At 32.1% G+C, this 19,921-nt stretch overlaps 3 protein-coding genes across 3 annotated transcripts; all 3 read left to right on the forward strand.

Moving 5' to 3' along the window:
• Window positions 1-950: 950 nt before the first annotated feature.
• LOC126681239 (uncharacterized) lies at window positions 951-4,715 on the forward strand. Its single transcript, XM_050376728.2, has 2 exons — window positions 951-1,105; window positions 1,345-4,715. The coding sequence occupies exon 2, from the start codon at window positions 1,359-1,361 to the stop codon at window positions 4,566-4,568; it is 3,210 nt and encodes a 1,069-aa protein (XP_050232685.1). The 5' UTR covers window positions 951-1,105; window positions 1,345-1,358; the 3' UTR covers window positions 4,569-4,715.
• A 7,777-nt stretch (window positions 4,716-12,492) lies between these two features.
• Window positions 12,493-15,178, forward strand: LOC126682956 (probable 2-oxoglutarate-dependent dioxygenase AOP1). The gene is made up of 3 exons (XM_050378750.2): window positions 12,493-12,990; window positions 13,998-14,316; window positions 14,822-15,178. The coding sequence occupies exons 1-3, from the start codon at window positions 12,614-12,616 to the stop codon at window positions 15,062-15,064; spliced, it is 939 nt and encodes a 312-aa protein (XP_050234707.1). The 5' UTR covers window positions 12,493-12,613; the 3' UTR covers window positions 15,065-15,178.
• A 1,272-nt stretch (window positions 15,179-16,450) lies between these two features.
• LOC126680380 (probable 2-oxoglutarate-dependent dioxygenase AOP1.2) lies at window positions 16,451-18,936 on the forward strand. The gene is made up of 3 exons (XM_050375505.2): window positions 16,451-16,865; window positions 17,441-17,762; window positions 18,513-18,936. The coding sequence occupies exons 1-3, from the start codon at window positions 16,492-16,494 to the stop codon at window positions 18,759-18,761; spliced, it is 945 nt and encodes a 314-aa protein (XP_050231462.1). The 5' UTR covers window positions 16,451-16,491; the 3' UTR covers window positions 18,762-18,936.
• Window positions 18,937-19,921: the final 985 nt, after the last annotated feature.

The following is a 19,921-nucleotide window of genomic DNA, read 5'->3' on the forward strand; positions in this document are numbered from 1 at the left end:
TTTCTCTTTTTATCAATTTATATTTTTACTGCACTTTATATATTTGGGTTGTGAAGAAATCTTGCTGTCATTTTTTATTTTTCGTTTCCAATTCTGGTACTCTTCCTCTAACTATCCTTTCTCACTATTGGTTGGGGATAAATTTACTAAAAAATTTAATAGCATATTTTTTTTTTCATTTTTATCAATTTACTTCTCGGAAAGTCGAAGGGTTGACTTCCCTTTAATTAGGAAAATGACTTCCATAACAAAATTTAGGTAAGTTCTACTTCCCTAATTAAATTAATTAAAATACGATTATAACTCTAATATTTAATTAGTCAATTTAGTTATTGCGGGTAATATTATCTTTACATTTTAATTAATTAAAAATAGAATGCAACTTCCCGGAAAGTTACTAATTGAACCAAATAATAAAAATATTGATTTCCTCCACACTAATTTTCTTAGTAGTTAATTTCCCGGAAAATATACTTCCCGGAACTATACTCTTTTGAACTAAGTGAGGCCGAATTCATCCACATCTTTCCGTCTTTAATCTCACTATCGAAAAAGATATGCTAAAGTCATTAGACAAGATAGGCTAAAAATATATATTAGACCCTCATGTTTGGTTCGGTTCTGAATTTGAACTTTAATAAAAAAAAATTTGATGGAGGTATTTAACGTTAAATAAAAAATTGACATCGAACTTTTCGAACCTAAAATGCCATATATCTGTTCGTGACTGACCAATATGAACCATCAAATTTAACATGTCAATGTTGAGTTGGCCTATTTTTTATTAAAGTAAATAAAAAAAAGAAGCTAAAAACGTCAGATATTTTCTTTATTTTTTTATTAAAGTAAAAATTATAATTACTTTTAAAAATATAATATTTTTATCAACTTCTCATAATTAAATGGAAAATCTAATACTAACTTTTAAAAATACTAATCCGTTGACTGTAAAAGGAAAACCGTTGACTCTCACACTAATAACCAATTTCTTCAACTTCACTCTTCCTTTCTTTCTCTGTCTTGATCCATTTTCAGTCACCTAGATTCTACCTTACATATATTTCCGCAACAAGTTCCTAAATTTAGATCCAGTAAACCGGTACAGGTCAGTTTACTTCTATAATCAAAGATCTTGAATTTTATTATGGAAATCTTTGAGTGCTCTTTTTTTTTTAGTATACCATGTAGCTAGCTTATTGCATATTAAAAAGTTTTGAGAAAAAAAGTACCCAAAAGGTAAAATATTTATGAACTAATATGATTTTCGGCAACTGAATCTTTAAGTTTTAGAATTTTTAGCTGGTGGGTAGTTGGTATATTTTAAAATAAGTGTTGGTTTTATAGGATTGTGATCTAAGATGATGAGAAATGCATCAGTTTTTGCTGTTGTTCTGTGTTTTTGTGGAGTGTTTTTATCTGGGTTTACGGGTTCATATGTCCTAGATAAAGTTGAGTTTGAGTCTGCAGTTGAATCTACTGTTGTCCCTAGCTATGACAGAATTGATGAAGTGAAGAAACATTGTGGTTCTGTATTGTCTTCTGCTACTGATTTGAAACCTGGAGATAGCAAAGTTTACAATTTTAAAGATGAATTTAGTTTTATGAATGGTGATTGGAGGCAGGATGTTGGTGAAGCTCCAATTGTACCATATGTTGATAGAATATACTACAGAAGAGATAACTTTTCAGATGGTCAAACCCCACTAAAGCTTGCATCTTTTTGGGTTACTGATGTCGATTATCGACATAAATCTAAGAAGTCGGTTAGTATTAATGGGGTTTTGGTTTTGGGTATAACACTAGATTCGTTAGGGGATAGACCGTATGGAGATAGTCATGACTTTCGAATGTGGCCTGGTCATACACAGCTTTCGATTTCATTTCAAGGGGTTTACGTTGAATCTAAGAAGAATAATGGAGGGGAAAGGATAATGTGTTTGTTGGGGAGCACGATGTTGCCTTCTCGAGAGTCTGATTCGAGTGATCCGTGGGAATGGGCGAAAGGGTCTGGTTCGAATTATAATCAGCCCCCTCTGCTGCAAGATGATCAGATTTTGTTAGTTCTTCGATTTCCAATGAGTGTTTCGTTGACCAATCGAGTGATCCAAGGAGAGGTGACGAGTTTAAACCCAAAAGCAAATCTAAAGTACTTTGATCAAGTCCACATTTTATCTCAGGTGTCAAATTCCGCAAACTATGAGTTTGGCTCTGAAAAGTTTGTTTCCAAAGCTTGTAATCCATATCCTTCCAGTGATACTATAGTTAATGGCGGTTTTGATGTCTATAAAGGAACTGGATTTTGTGAAGTTTTAGGGCAAATTACTGGAGAAGGAAATGGGGCTTTCACCATTGTGCCAAACTGGAAGTGCAATGGCACAAATGATTTTTGCAGTAAGTTAGGTCCGTTTATGACGGATCAAGAAATTAAAGCAACAAATGGGAGCTTTAAAGGTGTACAACTCTTAATGCAGAATATCAAGTGTGAGCAGACACCTGCAAAAGGAAACGTCGGTTTTGCAAAGGTAGCTGCAGTCTTTCGAGCTGTCCGTCCATTGGAGAATCAATATGTTACGGCTATGAGATCTGGACCAAGCAACTTGACCATAGCAGCTGAAGGAATTTGGAAATCTTCCAGTGGGCAGCTCTGCATGGTTGGTTGCCTTGGACTAGTGGATACAGAAGGAAGCAGCTGTAATTCTCGGATTTGTTTATACATTCCGATGTCATTTTCCATAAGGCAACGCGGCATCATAGTTGGGAGCTTTTCCAGCACCGATGAAGTAAATGCTTCATATTTCCCTTTATCATTTGAGAAACTGGTGCGACCCATGGATCTGTGGAACTATTTCAGAAACACCCGTCCGTATTACAGTTACTCAAAATTAGAAAAAGCTGGCACTATCTTGGAAAGGAATGAACCCTTCAGTTTAGGAACTGTCATAAAAAAATCATTGTTGCAGTTCCCAAAACTGGAAGATGCAGAGGAATTTATAATCAGTCTTTCTCTTCTTTCAGAAGACTTGACTCTTCAAACCTCTGCATTTCCCGATCCATTGCCTAGTTCCCGACCTGGAACTACAAGAACTGATTTTGGAATAGAGATTCTCTCAATTGGTCCTTTATTTGGGCGAGAATACTGGTTGAATGCATCCTTTGTAAATGAGGAGACACCTTACCACAGTAAAGCTGAATACACACAAAAGCAGGTCCTTCTAAACGTATCTGCACAAATTACACTATATGGAGCGGCATTTAGCAATTTTTCTACTCTTTTCGTGGAAGGCCTTTATGACCCTCATGTTGGGAAGATGTATCTAGTTGGCTGCAGGGATGTTCGAGCTTCATGGAACATTTTATTAGAAAGCATGGATCTTGAAGCAGGTTTAGATTGTTTAAGTGAAGTGATTGTGTCTTATCCACCTACTACATCTCGATGGCTTGTTGACCCAACTGCTAGAGTTTCTATATCCAGCCAACGGAACGATGATGATCCCCTCCATTTTAATACAGTCAGGCTCCAAACTCTTCCTATTATGTACAGGAGGCAAAGAGAAGACATTCTTTCACGCAGGGGAATTGAAGGAATTCTCCGAATTTTGACCCTTTCATTTGCAATTGTGTGCATTTTAAGCCAGCTATTCTACATTAAGCATGACGCAGATTCTGCTCCTTTAATTTCTCTTGTTATGCTTGGAGTCCAAGCTCTTGGATATTGCCTTCCATTGATTACTGGTGCAGAAGCTCTCTTCAAGAGGATGTCACCGGAAGCTTATGAATCATCATCATTTGGTCTTGAAAAGAATCAGTGGGTGCATGTGATTGATAATACGGTCAAGCTCCTTGTTATGGTATCGTTTTTACTTACTCTAAGACTCTGTCAGAAGGTGTGGAAATCTCGTATCCGACTACTTACCAGATCCCCTCATGAGCCATGTCGTGTGCCGAGTGACAAGAAAGTATTCTTTGTTACATTGGCTATTCATGTGATTGGATATGTCATTGTTTTGATTATTCATAGCACACAAACTAGGCAGAAGCCTTTTAAAATAGAGAGATATAGTAATTCAACTGGCATTTATCAGAGTCCTCGAGAATGGGAAACTGAACTGGAGGAGTATGGTGGTCTTGTCCAAGACTTCTTCTTGCTGCCACAAGTTATTGGTAATATTTTGTGGCAAATTGATTGCCAGCCACTGAAGAACCTATACTTCATCGGGATCACAATTGTCAGACTTCTCCCTCATGTGTATGATTACATAAGATCTCCGGTTCCTAATCCTTACTTTGCCGATGAATATGAATTTGTGAACCCAAATACGGACTTCTTCTCTAAATTCGGAGATATTGCTATACCTTGTACCGCAATCTTTCTTGCAGCTGCTGTCTACGTACAGCAAAGATGGAACTATGAGAAGCTGAGCCAGTGTCTCATTTTTAGGCAGTGCAGATTACTGCCTCTGGGTTCCAGAATGTATCAGAGGTTGTCTTCCAAGTCATTTGAAGCGGAGCTTGCTTCGGACACTAACAGGGATCACACGCTTGAGACACAGCGTGACAGCGAAGAATAGTTTAACATAGTTTTTTGCTACAAGTAACTGATAGGAATTACAAGTCTTTAAACTTCTATATTATAAACTAGGTGTTTGTAGTTCATCCTGTATGATGCATTGAGTTCTATTGAAGTGAATAAGCTACGTGGTGCTTGCTATTTTATATGCATGCTTGTCATTTGCTTTTAATTTCCTAGAGTTCAGATGCTGGTCTGAATATCTGTTGTGTATATTGCCGAATTATAGAATTTAATTATCTTTTCATAACAAAGTAAAACTAACATGATTAATTTCTAATTTAGAAATATTATTAATGAAGTAATTTTTTAGAAATTAGAAATTGATTTTTTATGTTCTACACTTCAATCTAAATCAGACTATTAAATAATAGTATTGTTTCACTGTTATTGTTTGATGTAAAACAATATAAAGCTATTTTTTATATAGCTATATATCATAGTAATATTTAGTAAAAATTTTGTTACTAAATTTTAATTGTTTTTTCAACTGAATTTTTTCTGATTAAAAAGTTTAGGTAGATTTTACTAGTTTTACTTTGAAAACTTATAATAACGTATGCATAATTTCATTTTGGAGAAGAATTTTTAGACAGAATTATACATATACATATGATACATTGCAAATTTTTCGTTAAACAAAAATAAATTCTGGCGGCCACTGCAAATTCCACAATTTAGTAATTGACATTGGATTAAGATTTTGAACTTTATTTTATAGCTGATATACCATTCTTTACATCATGCAGGCAACACGTGAATATTTGTTAATGTCATTAATTAGTAATACAAACTCCATCATCTTTTGAAGTTACCATAATATATCAACCAAACTAGACTCGAGATTACATTTGGTATTGATGGCATCTGACTGTTTAATTTGTATAGACAAGCTATTGAAGTCGCCCATGTAGCAGCAAATAAATGTACATATTGTAAATTTTACATTCTATACTTGTTTCCTTTTCTCTGGTCTGCTTTCATGAATATTGAGAAGTACTAATGTCTATAGATATCTTGTTTACCATATGATTAAACTTCAAATATAACATCTTTACGCTACGTTAATGATGTTCGACAATTTCCCTCAGGCTAAAGAGCAGCTTGAGAATTTGTACAATCAGTTAATAAGTTGTGAAAGTTAAGTATCAGTTTTCATAAACATTGGAGATTGTTTATTTAAATTTGTGCTGAAATTAATTTTTGTTATGGCTTTGGCTATTACAATTTATAATCATATCAATAATTCATAAAGAGACATGTTTTACAAGTTTGTCATGAGCTGAAATCTTGTGATTTTGATTTGTATGCTACGATTTCGAGTATTTGGAACATTTATCAATCGTTGCAATTAGCTCAATCAGATGCACGAATGAAACTCTCATGTTTTTGTTTTTCACAAAATTAGTCACGCATTCATCTCATAGAGTTTGAAATTCTGCAGTTGCACCTAGCATTTATTGATTTCAAAATGGCTAAAGTCAGATGAGTGTTTATGGGTAACCTATTATTAGCTTGCTTATCTCAAATATCTTTTATTTAGTGAATATTTGAGACCATATTCAACAACAACAATAAAGCCACAATATGAGGTTAATGGAAATAAAATTATCACAAGGAAATACGAAATCCCTCTTTTATATAAGGATGTCTGGAAAAAGGTTTGGAGTCTTCAAACTATGCCTAAGGTGAAACATTTTTTATGGAGAGTTTTAAAGAGTGTCCTCCCTTGCTTTCAAGTTCTGAATAATAGAGGTGGTAATGTGGTTGTGTCTTGCCCTAGGTGTGGATTGAATACTGAATCAATTCTACATGTGTTGAAGGAGTGTGAATGGGCTAGAGGAATTTGGATGGCATCCTATCTTGGCTTACGGGTTGAGCGTTACCCAGCGACGAATGTTCTAATGTGGATTGAGAGCCTTCTGAAAATGTTGAATCAAGAGGATTTCGCTTTTGCTGTCATCTTAATGTGGCAGCTCTGGTTCTCGCGCAATATTCTGATCTATGAAGGAAAGGAAGACTCGGTGGATATGCTACTGATTAGAAGCCAGAACAGTATAGTGCAGATGCAGCAGGAGACAAGCCAGGATTTTTTGCGTAGTCCGGTTCCTGCTCGTTGTGGTTGGAAAGCTCCAGCTGTGGGGTTGATAAAAATGAACACTGATGTTGCGACTTCTCCGGATAATGATAGAGCAGGCCTGGGAGTGATCTTCAGAGATGGGAATGGTGAAGTGCTGGCTTCGGCGGGTAGAAGACTACCTTCAGTTCAGAGTGTCGATATTGGTGAGAGTATGGCTATCCTTTATGGCCTCTATGTTGCGTTGGATTGCTGTTTCGCTAATGTAGTTGTAGAGAGCGATTCTCTATCTGTTATTCATCTGATTCAAAAAGGCAGAGCTGATCCGACCCATCAAGGTCTAGTTATCGATGATATCCTTAGTCTGATCCCGAACTTTATTTGTATTAGCTTTGCTTATACTCCTCGAGAGAATAACAAAGCTGCTCATGCTTTAGCTAAATGGGCTTTATTTATTGCTGAGGATACTGTGATTATGGAGGATGTTCCTAATCCTGTCTGACATTGTATTTTCGAAGAGATTGCTTCGATTTCTGAGTCAATATAGTTCTATTTGACGATAAAAAAAAAAATAATTCATTTTCTATTTTCTATTTTCATTCTCAAGTATTGGCATTCAAGTTACTTTAGAATTTGAGCACAGTTGATGTTTATTACAAACATCTTTCTGAGCATCAACTTTCTCAGAAATAGTTGAAACTTGTCGGTATTACATATATATGGTATACCTTTATTATCAATATTAAATATACAATCAATTTATTAAAATTGTACAAATTATACAAATTATAGCATAAACTGCAACGACCACATTTGATGTTCGAGTTAGGAAACATTATGACACAAACAAAAAATTTGACAGATGAAACTCTTGAAGCATAAATATAAAAAAAGATCACATTTCTCAAACTGTAATACACTAATTGCTAAACAACTTCGAACCAACTTTATTTTGAAACAATTTAAATGATATTGCATATTTAAACTTTAAAAAAATATAAATATAATTTAGAATTTTAAACATAATTCGCAAAGGGAGTTAAATACTACTGCTATAAAGGCCATTAAAGTAGATGTGTAACGTTTTTATTTTGTGGATACCAAAGGGATAATTGTTCTTTTAGCAGTCGAAACATTTGAGAAGTGCTAAGATTTTTAAAGCGTTTAAATTTTTTAGGAGTCCACTTGTATGAATTTGGAAAAGCCACTTGTCAAATTTGTTTAGGAGTTCAGAATTATAGTATAGTATAGATAGATAGATTGGTCGGCTTTCATTATCGGACCAGCACTAATGATATATCTTTACTAGAAAAATCCAAAGATTTAGAAAGTTGTTATAATGGACCCCGAATCTGTTTCTGTTAAATAATTTGATTCACATCGAGCATCTCCAATAGAGTGCTATTTTTTATGCTAAATTTAGCATGAAAAAGTGCTAAAATGTTATAAATAGCATATCATTTTAATTTGTTCTCCAATGCACAAGTTAAAAATAAGTGTTATAATTATTTATTAAGATAATTATCTCTGAATTTTATTAGTTTTTAATTATTTTATAATTATTTTAAACAAAAATTAATGTAATTTTTTTTTGATATAATAATGAGTTTTTCAAAAGAAATAATTAAAAGAATCGATGAATATATAAAAATATTTTATATAAATTTTATTATTATATTGATATATGGTCTACTATTAAAAAATCAAATCGAGACCGTAAAATTAAATTGAAGCACAAAATTTAAAATGAAAAAAGTAAAAAGATAAAAAAATGTTGAAATAATAAATACAAAAAAATAACCGTGGTAAATTGTAATTAATAAAAAAAAATGCTATTGGTGGTTGTAGTTTAACATATGCTATGTTCTGTGCTAAATTTAGCACGTGATATAGCATATGCTAAATTTAGCACAAATTAGAGCATCTCCAATGCAATGCTAAAATGGAATGCTAATGCTATATTTTAGCATTAAATCTTAAAATGCAACTCCAATGCAGTGCTATAGTTTGTGTTAAATTTAGCATATGCTATATCACGTGCTAAATTTAGCACAGATTATAGCATATGCTAAACTACAACAACCAATAGCATTTCTTTATTAATTACAATTTACCACGGTTATTTTTTTGCATTTATTATTTTAACATTCTTTTACCTTTTTACTTTCTTCATTTTAAATTTTGTGCTTCAATTTAATTTTACGGTCTCGATTTGAATTTTTAATAGTAGACCATATATCAATATAATAAAAAAAATTATATAAAATATTTTTATATAGTTCATCGATTCTTTTAATTTTCTTTTGAAAAGCTCATTATTATATCAAAAAAAATTACATTAATTTTTGTTTAAAAAAATTATAAAATAATTAGAAACTAATAAAATTCACAGATAATTATCTTAATAAATAATTATAACACTTATTTTGAATTTTGTGCATTGGAGAAAAAATTAGAATGCTATGCTATTTATAGCATTTTAGTACTTTTTCATGCTAAATTTAACATAAAAAATAGCACTCCGTTGGAGATGCTCTTATAATACTGCATTGGAGTTGCATTTTAAGACTTAATGCTAAATTATAGCATTATCACTTCATTTTAGCATTGCATTGGAGATGCTCTAAATGAAATGGTTTTTTTATTATACATATTTGATATTAACCATTTTTGTTTTTGAGGAAGCATCACCTAGCGCTAGCATACTTTCAAATTCTTCCAAATTTTATCCTTATTGTATAATCTAACTCTTGTCTCCAAGATGCCAGCTATAACAATACCATCGTGTAAACTGAGCTTGCTTTACGGGGATCGGATCATTATGAGTCTATGACCTATTTCAACTTAACATATTTAAATTTGATCGTTGAACTTATACTCATTTATTTATATAATTTTTAAATTTAATGTTTTTTATCGAACCCCTTAATTTATTAAATAATTCGATTTAACTTTTAAACTTGATAACTACTTAAATATTGAATCTCTCCGTGTCCACCTGACACTTGAAATATTCTAAAAGAAATTATACAAGGAGGAATTCAATGTTTACGTATTTATCAAGTTCATGAGTCAAATCAGATTATTTAACAAGTTCAGAGGTTCGATAGGTAAAACGTTAAATTTAAAAGTTAGATGGATAAAAGTGTACAAGTTTAAAGATCAAACGATAAATTCAGCCTATTCATTTTTCTCTATCTAAAGGCTTGATAAGCCTTTATGAAGGGATTTTGCTATAGCTCTGTAGCCCAAATTTTTTTGCAAGGTTTTAAAGAAAATAGGCTACCATTCACACTCTACAAACTATAAGTGTTGATTCCCTTCTTTGCCTTCAATTAGCAGAACACAGAACAAAAGAAAAAACAAATTCCTTTAGCTTCATATTTAGGGATGGCAATGGGACGGGTTGGAGGTGGGAAAGCTATCCCCATCCCCGCTTCCGCTTTTATGGAAAATCCTCATCCTCGTCTTCATTTATTTGATGAGGATTAATCTATCTCCATTCTTATTTCCGTGAATTTGCCATCCTCATACAGATCTCTACATCCTCGTATAATTTTAATATAAATATTTAAATATTTCTATTATATTTATGAAACATTTGAAAAAATAAATATAAATTATTTAATATCAATAACATAAAATATTATAAAATTAAATTAATCTAAAAATTAATTAATCATCTAAAATATTCAGCAATTTTAATATTAAAATAAAATAATTAATTTCAATCAATATTCTGCCTAGGATATTTTGGTTGTTTCTCATGTGCATTTATCAGCAAAAATAGATTTCCTCAAATATTAAAATTAACATAAAAACCAGTGTTTTAAAACCCGGACCGGACCGGCCGGTTCAACCGGTTTGACCGGGGACCGGAGGCCTGTCCGGTCCGATTTCATCATAAAACCCGGATTACCGGTTCAACCTCTTTGAACCGGAAAAACCCGTATAAAACCGGAGAACCGGAGAACCGGTTAAACCATAAAACCGGCCGGTTTAACAAAATTTAAAGAAAACCGACGAAGAATCTAACCACTTCTTCTTTTTCTCCCGCCTATCAGTTATTTTTTTCATTTTCTTGGCCTTCTGCGATGAACAAACATTTTTTTATTTCCTAGAACAAATCAAACTTGACATTGTTTTATGTGGTACATCGAATTTCAGAGATGTTTGTAGTAAAGGGTAAGGATTATAGAGTGGGTGAATGTCTCTGATATTGGTTATATTGTTCTGATTTAGAAAATTAATCTTTTTTGTATTTTCTTTATTATTTTTTTTGGCATTCTTTCTTAGGTCAACTTGCAATTAATGCCGTTTTTATTTTTCATTACTATAACAGACCCTTCATTATGCCTTCCATACCATAATCATTGTTTTGATTTTGATTGCATATATTTTAGGTAACTCACATTTATCTGCTTAGTTAATTTTATAATCTTATTATTTCCATTATTATCTATTTTTCCAAAATTTATTCTTGTAATTTATTTATTAATTATTTTTATATTTGTATTTTAATTTCAAAGATATTTATATATACCTCAGAATATATATCATATATTGTAAAATGTATAATATTTTATATTTTAATTGAACGGTTGAACCACCGGTTGAACCGGTTAAACCGGTTGAACCTTGAACCGTTAGGCTCACCAGTTCTGTCAACGGTCCGGGTTTTAAAACATTGATAAAAACATCGTATTGTTATTTCCGAGACAATACATTTATAATTATCCAAAAAAATTAATTACACCATTATGGAGAGGAAATTCCATAGCCGGCCATCTAGAAGATTTGAGGAATGCAATATGTAGGGGGTTTATAGAAAACAAACAGGTCCACGTCGCATGAATAAAATTAAATAGTTTTATACCTCTTCTGTTTTTTTACTTGTCAATTTAATAAAAATTGTATATATTAAAATAATAATATTTTATTTTAAATTATAAAATAAATATTAATATAATTTATTAGTTAATAAATGTATTATAAATTGACTCATAAAATTATTTATTAAAAAAATATAAATTTAAAAGCTAATAGTTAAAATCACATTGAAAATTTAAATGAACAAATAATGAGAGATAAATACATTTAATTAAATGAACAATTAAAAAATAAAAAGTGTAATTTTTATCCTAATAATTAATATATTTACTCTAGTTCTCGAACTCGATAGGAGATTTTGATTTCTCACATGAAGATTAGTGATATCCAAACCACTCTTATCCAAATCTTGACAAATAGTTTTCTAAGAGATCTTATTAAGTACCAGTGTTTTAAAGCTGAACCGATGGCCGAACCGGTGAGGCCACCGGTTTCCGGTTCAACCGGTTTAATGATAGGCTCAACCGGTTTAACAAATTTTTAAAAAATATAAAAAAAATTGAGTTTATCGGTTTTTTACCGGTTCAACCTCCGATTTACCGGTTCAACCTCCGATTTACCGGTTCAACGCCGATTTTTACCGGTTCAATCCGGTTCGATCTGATCCAACCCGATTCGCCCAAATAATCTGGTTTTTTGCTATTTTAGACCGGACCACCGGCCGGATCCCAGTTCGACCGGTTTGACCGACCGGTCCGGTTTTAAAACACTGCTAAGTAGCATTCTTCATAAAAAAAAGTATTGATTACTTTAGGTAAGTTATCAAAAAAATCCTAAAAAGCATTCTTCATAAAGAACCAAACACGTCTGTAGAAATAAAATTGAAACCATCCGAACCCGGAGTTTACGTCTCACCGCAGGAAAAAAAGAGTTGCAAAAATTTCAGATTAAGAGAAATTGCATATTATTTTTATTAACAAAGATAATAGTAAAATTAAATATCAACATCATCAACTCTCCCAATTTGTCTTGATATGTATCGATAAAAATTAAGTTTCTGTATATATAAATTTTCAATTAGTACTTTAAGAATCAATAAAGCAAAAAAAAAAAATTACTAAGATTAACTAGGATTAATTATGAGTTCGATACAAGCTCCGAGGATTCCAGTCATTGATTTTTCCAAGAAAATTCTAAATCCTGGAACAAGTTCATGGGACTTCACATGCAAGAAGGTTATGCATGCACTAGAGTCGTATGGTTGTTTTGTAGCAATTTATGAGCAAGTTTCTCTTGAAGTTTACAATTCTCTCTTTCATAAATTGGAGGAATTGTTTAATCTTTCACTTGAGACTAAAAGAAAAAATGTTTCAGATATACCTTATTTTGGGTATGTTGGAAATCAACCTTTTATACCATCTCTCTATGAAGGCTTGGGCATTAAGGATGCAGTAACACTCGAAGGAACTCGAGCTTTCACCAATACCTTGTGGCCTAATGGAAATGATGACTTCTGGTAAATATCACTTTTTTTTTTGTTTTTTTGTTTTTGATAATTTGGGGAAGGGTAAACGCTTGTGGGAGGAATTGAACCCACGACCTAACAGTTTACTGTTCAGCGCTTTACCACAGTGAAGGAGGAGCAGATCTGTGCTACTCCTCCATGTAGGAGGAGCAGGTCTCCTCCTCCTTTCGAGAGATTTGAAAAAAAATAAATAAAAATTAATTTTTTTGTTAAAAAATCCGTAGCGTTGTATCAATTGGAAGAGTACGGTGGTTTGTCGGAAATATTTTTTAATTTATTTAGTTGTTTAATAAAAAAATTAAATATATTAATTTTTGGATTTATTTAAACATTTTTAAAGTTGAAGGACTTATTTGTATTTTTTCAAACATAAAAAAGATGATATAACCCTTCTATTTAGTTATTTTTAATGTTTTCATCCTTTAATTAATTAAATTGTCAAAAAATAAAATTTTGGGGTACAGTTGAAAACGAAAAATCAAAAAAATGGTACAAATGAATTTTTTCTTAGGTTAGGGTATAAACGAAAAAATGTTATAAGTTGAGTTTTTTTTTTTAAGTAATTAGACCTAACTTCTATGATCAATTAAACTCAAACTTGTATTTTTAGAGTCAAATAAGTCATTTTAATTTTATTAGTCAAATAGATCTCTAAAACTCTCTTAATTTAAGTTAAGTAACCTTGAAATTGTACATCAAATGCAAACTTATTTGACCCCAAAACGGAAATTAGTGGCCTAATTGACTCAAATAATCTATTTTACCCCAAAACACAAATTTTGAGTCTAATTCATCCAAAAAAAAAATTAAAATATATTTGTTTGATCTCGAGACACAAGTTTGAACGGCACTTTGTTCTTTAAATATTTTTTCGTTTCAACTTTTCAGTTTCCATGAAACATCGACGCAGATTAGTATATAAACCTTCAATCATAAATTCAAATAAACGTTCCATAATTTTATTATGATTATCTTTCTTCTTTATGCTTCATGATTAGTGAAATTGTGCACCCATACACAAAACTAGTAGCAGAATTAGAGCAAATGGTGAAGAGGATGGTGTTTGAAGGCTATGGAGTGCAGTCCTACGAGTGTCTTCAAGAATGGACAACTTACTTATTTCGAATGATGAAATACAGAGCCGCCGGGAAGGATGAAGATGATATAGGCTGTGATGTTCATACAGATAAAAGCTTCATAACCATTTTACATCAAAATGAAGTCAGTGGACTTGAGATCAAGACAAAGGATGGTCAATGGCTTTGCTTTGAGCCCTCTCCTTCATCCTTCATTGTCATTGCAGGCGATGCACTTTTGGTACGTACTTCCTCCGGTACATAATATTTGTCGCATTTGAGAATTTTTTTTGGTTTACAATATTTGTCATATTAGAGTTTCAAAAAACCATTAATTGCTATTTTTTCAAATTTATCCCTAACAATAAATAATTTAACTAGTAAGGTTAAAAAAGAATATAAGGACTTTTAAAACAAGAATGATAGTATAATATAAAGTCTTACATAAATTTTATTTATAATTTTTATAATGCATAAATTTTTGTACCGACTGTTTAATGGCGAGTGAGCACACACGGAGAATTTGGTTCACTGAACGACTTAATAGTCGGAAAAATAGTTATATAGTGACTAAATAAGATAAAATTGAATATGAAGGACATATCGTATAATAAAAGTCGAAGAGTACATGGACACCCAGATGGGTTACACCTTTTTATCATTGGTTTTCTTGTGCTAATGAAAATCGCATATTTCAGAAAAAAATGTATTTCTTACGTTAATTTCAAATATAATTATTTGTTTAGGCATGGAGCAACAACAGGATACATGCACCATTACATAGAGTAGTGATGAAAGGAAGTGAAGCAAGATATTCGGTTGGGCTATTTTCTTACCAGAAAAAGATGATAGAAGTTCCTCAAGAGCTCATTGATGAACATCATCCTCTGCAATTTAAACCCTTTGATAATTTTGGATTACTACATTACTTCAACACTGAAGAGGGGCATAGGCAGGAGTCTACTGTAAAGGCTTATTGTGGGATTTAAAGGTTTTTCTTTTATTACAAAGTCTGAATATGAAATATTTATATCTGAATAATAAGTTGGTTTTCTTTAGGGAATCGATTACTGCTAAATAACAACATTTATGGTTCATGTATAAGGTTTTTTTCCCCTGGTTGATTGGCACACTGAAGTTTTAAGTTATCTCTTGTTACCTTTAAATTGATTTAATTAGTTCTAAATCCAGTAAAATCGCCTAAATTTTTTAGGATTGTTATGGAAAGGTACTTAGAGGTTGTATAGGCATTCAAGATGATTGATTAAATTAATCTCAGTTAAACATCTGGTTTAGGCTTTGTATATATAAATAAGAGAAATAAAATCTACATTTGGCTGTTATATGATAGAAACTCTAAGATTAGATGCTTGTTTAGAAGTAATTGTCACGTGCCGGTCCAGATCGAGTCATATGCATGCTTTTCCGATTTCCCATTTTCAGTATTCTAAATTTGTTTTACTTTCCAACACTTTATCCTATGGACTGTTATATATTTTGAGATGAGATATTCCGAATATGTCTTCTAAATCGATTTGATCAATAAGTCTAATACAAGAGTTTTGGTAGTGTTCACGAATCCGGTATTTTGCTCTGATATACGATGATCTTACGCATAAGCGTGTGAGACTGTTTAGTTGGTATAAAATACAATTCATAACCGAGTTAGATGGCGATTCTATTACTTTCTAAACCAACCAGATCTGAAGTCTACCATAAGTTAGAGCGAGCGCCCCTGAAACCCACTCCGCTCACACTAATTAACTTTTATTGTAATAATTATATGATACTTTAAACATAAATATAATTTTCTCAATTTATAATAAATATAATTATTAATACTTGACGAGTCACGCTATGAGACATGTGTGAAACATGTAAAGCGACACAATATTACTAAGTGGACAGTTCTCTGCACAACTGGTTAACCGGTTCAATCAGGTTCTATCTGATCTTATCCGGTTGAACCGTATTTCCGGTTGATTTGGAACAATTCTACCGGACATCTGGTTCAGTTTCCGTTTAACCGTTCAGTCCGGTCCGATTTTTAAAAGATTGATCATAATAAAAGAATTTATACATGATTAGGAAGAACCTAAGTACAACTTTTTTTAAGAACTACTGGACTGGGCACATAATTAATTGGTCATTTAAGGCCGAATAATATATAATAAGGAATTAACTTGATTATTATTGCTGCATCTATAATTATGTCTTATTTATATTCTCCTTGTCCAGAAACAGCCAAAGCATGTCATTTTCTTAAACAAAAGAATCATTTCGAGTTTTGTTTGCACTTAATAATTCTGAGGACTTTATTATTTTAGTCTAATTATGAACCTAAAGTGCTATTACCTAAACAATACATATAAAATACCTATAACATGACCTAAAAACAACACAAAAAAAAGAAAAAATGGCTTCTGAAACTACTCTTAAGCTTCCTGCAATAGACTTTTCAAATGAAGAACTAAAACCAGGAACTGAGGTGTGGGAGTCGGTGAAATATCAAGTTCGAAAAGCGCTAGAAGATTACGGTTGTTTCGAGGCATTTTTCAATAAAGTTCCGGCAGACCTTAGAAAGAGTATTCTTGGTGCGATTGAAGAGGTTCTAGAGCTGCCATTGGAGACCAAATTGAGAAATGTTTCAAAGAAACCCTTTCATGGGTATTTCGGACAGTTGCTTGTGGCTCCATTGTATGAGAGTATGGGCATTGATGATGCCAACGTTGCTGAAATGGTGGAGACCTTTGCTAATGTCTTGTGGCCTCAAGGAAACCCTACTTTTAGGTTCATACTTGTTCTTTAAATATTTTAATGGTGGAGATCTTTATTTCCAAATTACTTGGCAGCCTATTAATTTTATTTTTATCAATTTATATAGTAGATCTTGAGCAAACAAGTGATCTAGCAATTGTTTTAAACATGGATTATGAATCAAAAACTTGAAAGAAAAAAAAACATTACCCGCACGGGTTTGGTCTAGTGGTCTAAACCTCAGCCATCTGGGCGCCAAAGGTCGCGAGTTCGAACCCCGGCTACGGCCTTTCTTAATATGGAGTGGTTGAGGTTGGATTGCTGGCCATTATAGCCCGGAATTACCAGGTATGTGGGCTTGCGGGCGGTCCATATCCCGGGGTTTGACAATGATATTGAGTTTCGGCTCAGTAGAGTGAGTCCTCGTCACCAAAAAAAAAAGAAAAAAAAAACATATCTAGGGATCGATCTTACCAATCTACTATGTTGCAGGTTCCATTCCTTCCACAAGTGCTTCTTTTCTCCTAATTATATCAAAAAAAAAACTTGCTTGTTTGGGTTCGTATCCTAGTAGTTGACTCATTGAAGTTTTTTTCCTCTTGTTACAGTAAAACTGTACAATCATTTACGGAGCAATTAGCAGAATTAGATAAAATAGTGAGGAGGATGACTGTTGAGAGTCGTGGGCTTGAGAAATACATGGATGAACATTTGGACTCAACAAACTACCTTCTAAGGGTAATGAAATATAAGGTGCCCGAAACTAGTGACACGGAGCTTGGGCTACGTTCTCATACTGATAAGAATATCGTGACCATTTTGTACCAAAATGAAGTTGATGGACTTGAAGTTCAAACCAAAAATGGCGAATGGTTCAGTGTTAAACCCTCACCTGATTCTTTTGTGGTCATGATTGGAGATTCTCTCAATGTGAGTTATTTTCCTTGGATTTCATTTGTTTTCTCACTTTTAGCAACTAATTTAATAAAAAATGGCATTCGGTAGTATGATTTTTAATGTTTACTGCTTTATTCTAAGATTGTGTTTGGTTATTGAATAGATGCGGATGGAACAGTTATTCCGCTTAAAATGATTATTTTTTTTATTTTAGTCCATGAAATAGTTTTTCTATTTTTTTCAAATCTACCAAATGTGTAATGTAGATGCTATGACTATAAAAAATTCTGTTTTTGACAACAAATACTTTTGCAGCTAACTTTTTTTTGCTGCTAAAAAATATTTTGCAGCATTAGTTTTAAAAATTGCTATCATTAGTTAAGTTATAGCAGTATTTACAGCAAATTTTGTTATCAATACTTAAGGCAACATTTTATTAGCAGTAACATGCCACAACTGTTTTTTCTTATTATATGTTAATACCAATAATTTTAGCACTATCAGCAGCAAAAACGTTTGCTGCTAACTCTAGTATTTCTTGTAGTGTATCAGCTATTAACTATCAACAACAATTATTATCTGCTAACAACAACTGAATCAAACAGACTCTATAATGTAACTACAGTTGAAGTATCACCTAATAGCTAGACTTTTTAAATTGATTAGCTATTTAATATAATGTTCGAGTTTTTATAATTAAACTTTTAAATTAATTAATAAGCCTTGAGATGAGTTCAAACTATTATTGATTTATGAGTACTCTTGTTATAACTTGAATATGAGGCATGGGTAAATGGGCGATTGCACTCTCCCTATCATCGAGTTATGATGACCGGAAATCAAACAAGATACTCGTGCGGATTGTTTTCGATCCCAAAAGCTGGGTACATAATCAAGGCCCCGGAAGAGCTAATTGATGAAGAACATCCCTTGCAATTCAAGCCGTTCGATCAGGTCGAGTTTTTCAAATTTTACTATACAGAAGCCGGCCGGAGAGCTGAATCTGCTCTTCACACTTACTGTGGAGTGTAAATGTTACATAGTACAACACCATACAATGTCTCCAGCATGTCACACAACTTTAAAGTGCTCATGTTTTTTCCCTTATTATGTCTCCTTTTCAATAATTCTACTCATCTATCTTGTTAATTTGAAATTGATTTTTTTTAAACAGACACACAACGGAGAATTAATTCTAATTTGTTAATATGGTGCTTCCTGTGGTGACGTTATGTTACTATATGCGACTCTTTTTTATATTAATTGAACTTTTCTTTTAGGTGTAATCATCCAAAAATATCTCAAAATCAAACAATATAGTCCTTTATTTTTATTTCCGTCAATAATTTAGTTTCTCCATCCATTTTTAGTGTTAATTAACTGAGTCAAAGAAATCAAGTGTATATTAATTTTCAAATATAAATGACGAAATAGTTAATAAAAACAAAACGAGCGATCATATAATTTTTTTGTTTAGATTAACTTTTTTTAGTTTAGTTATTTGACTTGGTTGACTAAAATCAAAAATGGATGGAAAGATTAAATCGTTGACAAAAATAAAAATGAGAAATTATATCGTTTGATTTTCAAAAAAAGGAATGAAAATATGAATTATAATATACGTGCGACATTACTATAATTGAAGAAATTACTCTAAATGAAACGATGATAACCATGCTTAAAATGGTTTATAGTTCAGTAATTGTAATATTTTTAACCCTCTAAATTGATGGATGTGGTTCGATAGGTATTTGAAATGGAAATATCTATAAGTCTCTTAAACTGAAAATAAATAGGAATCAAATCACTTGCTTGTTGATTTATTTTCCACTAACTTTTAAGTCTAACTTCCATTATTAATCATAAGATCTTATTTTCTGATTAGAAGAAACCCTGTTTTTTTTCTATCGATATAATTAGTAGATCTAGAGCAAACAATTGATCTAGCAATTATTTCAAACATAGATTAAGAATTCAAATCTTGGAAAAAAAATATATACATGTCAAATCAAGTGTTTTAAAAAGCGGACCAAACCGACCGGTCAAATTGATTTAACCGAGAACCGGCCAATGGTCGGATATAAAACTGTAAAAAAACCTGATCTTTTGGTTGGACCGGATTGAACCGGTAAAAAAAACTGGATGTTAAACCGGTAAAAAACTCGTGAACCATATTTTATTTTATTTTAAAA

This window comes from Mercurialis annua, linkage group LG5 (assembly GCF_937616625.2).
Source record: "Mercurialis annua linkage group LG5, ddMerAnnu1.2, whole genome shotgun sequence".
In the NCBI taxonomy this organism is placed as follows: domain Eukaryota; kingdom Viridiplantae; phylum Streptophyta; class Magnoliopsida; order Malpighiales; family Euphorbiaceae; genus Mercurialis; species Mercurialis annua.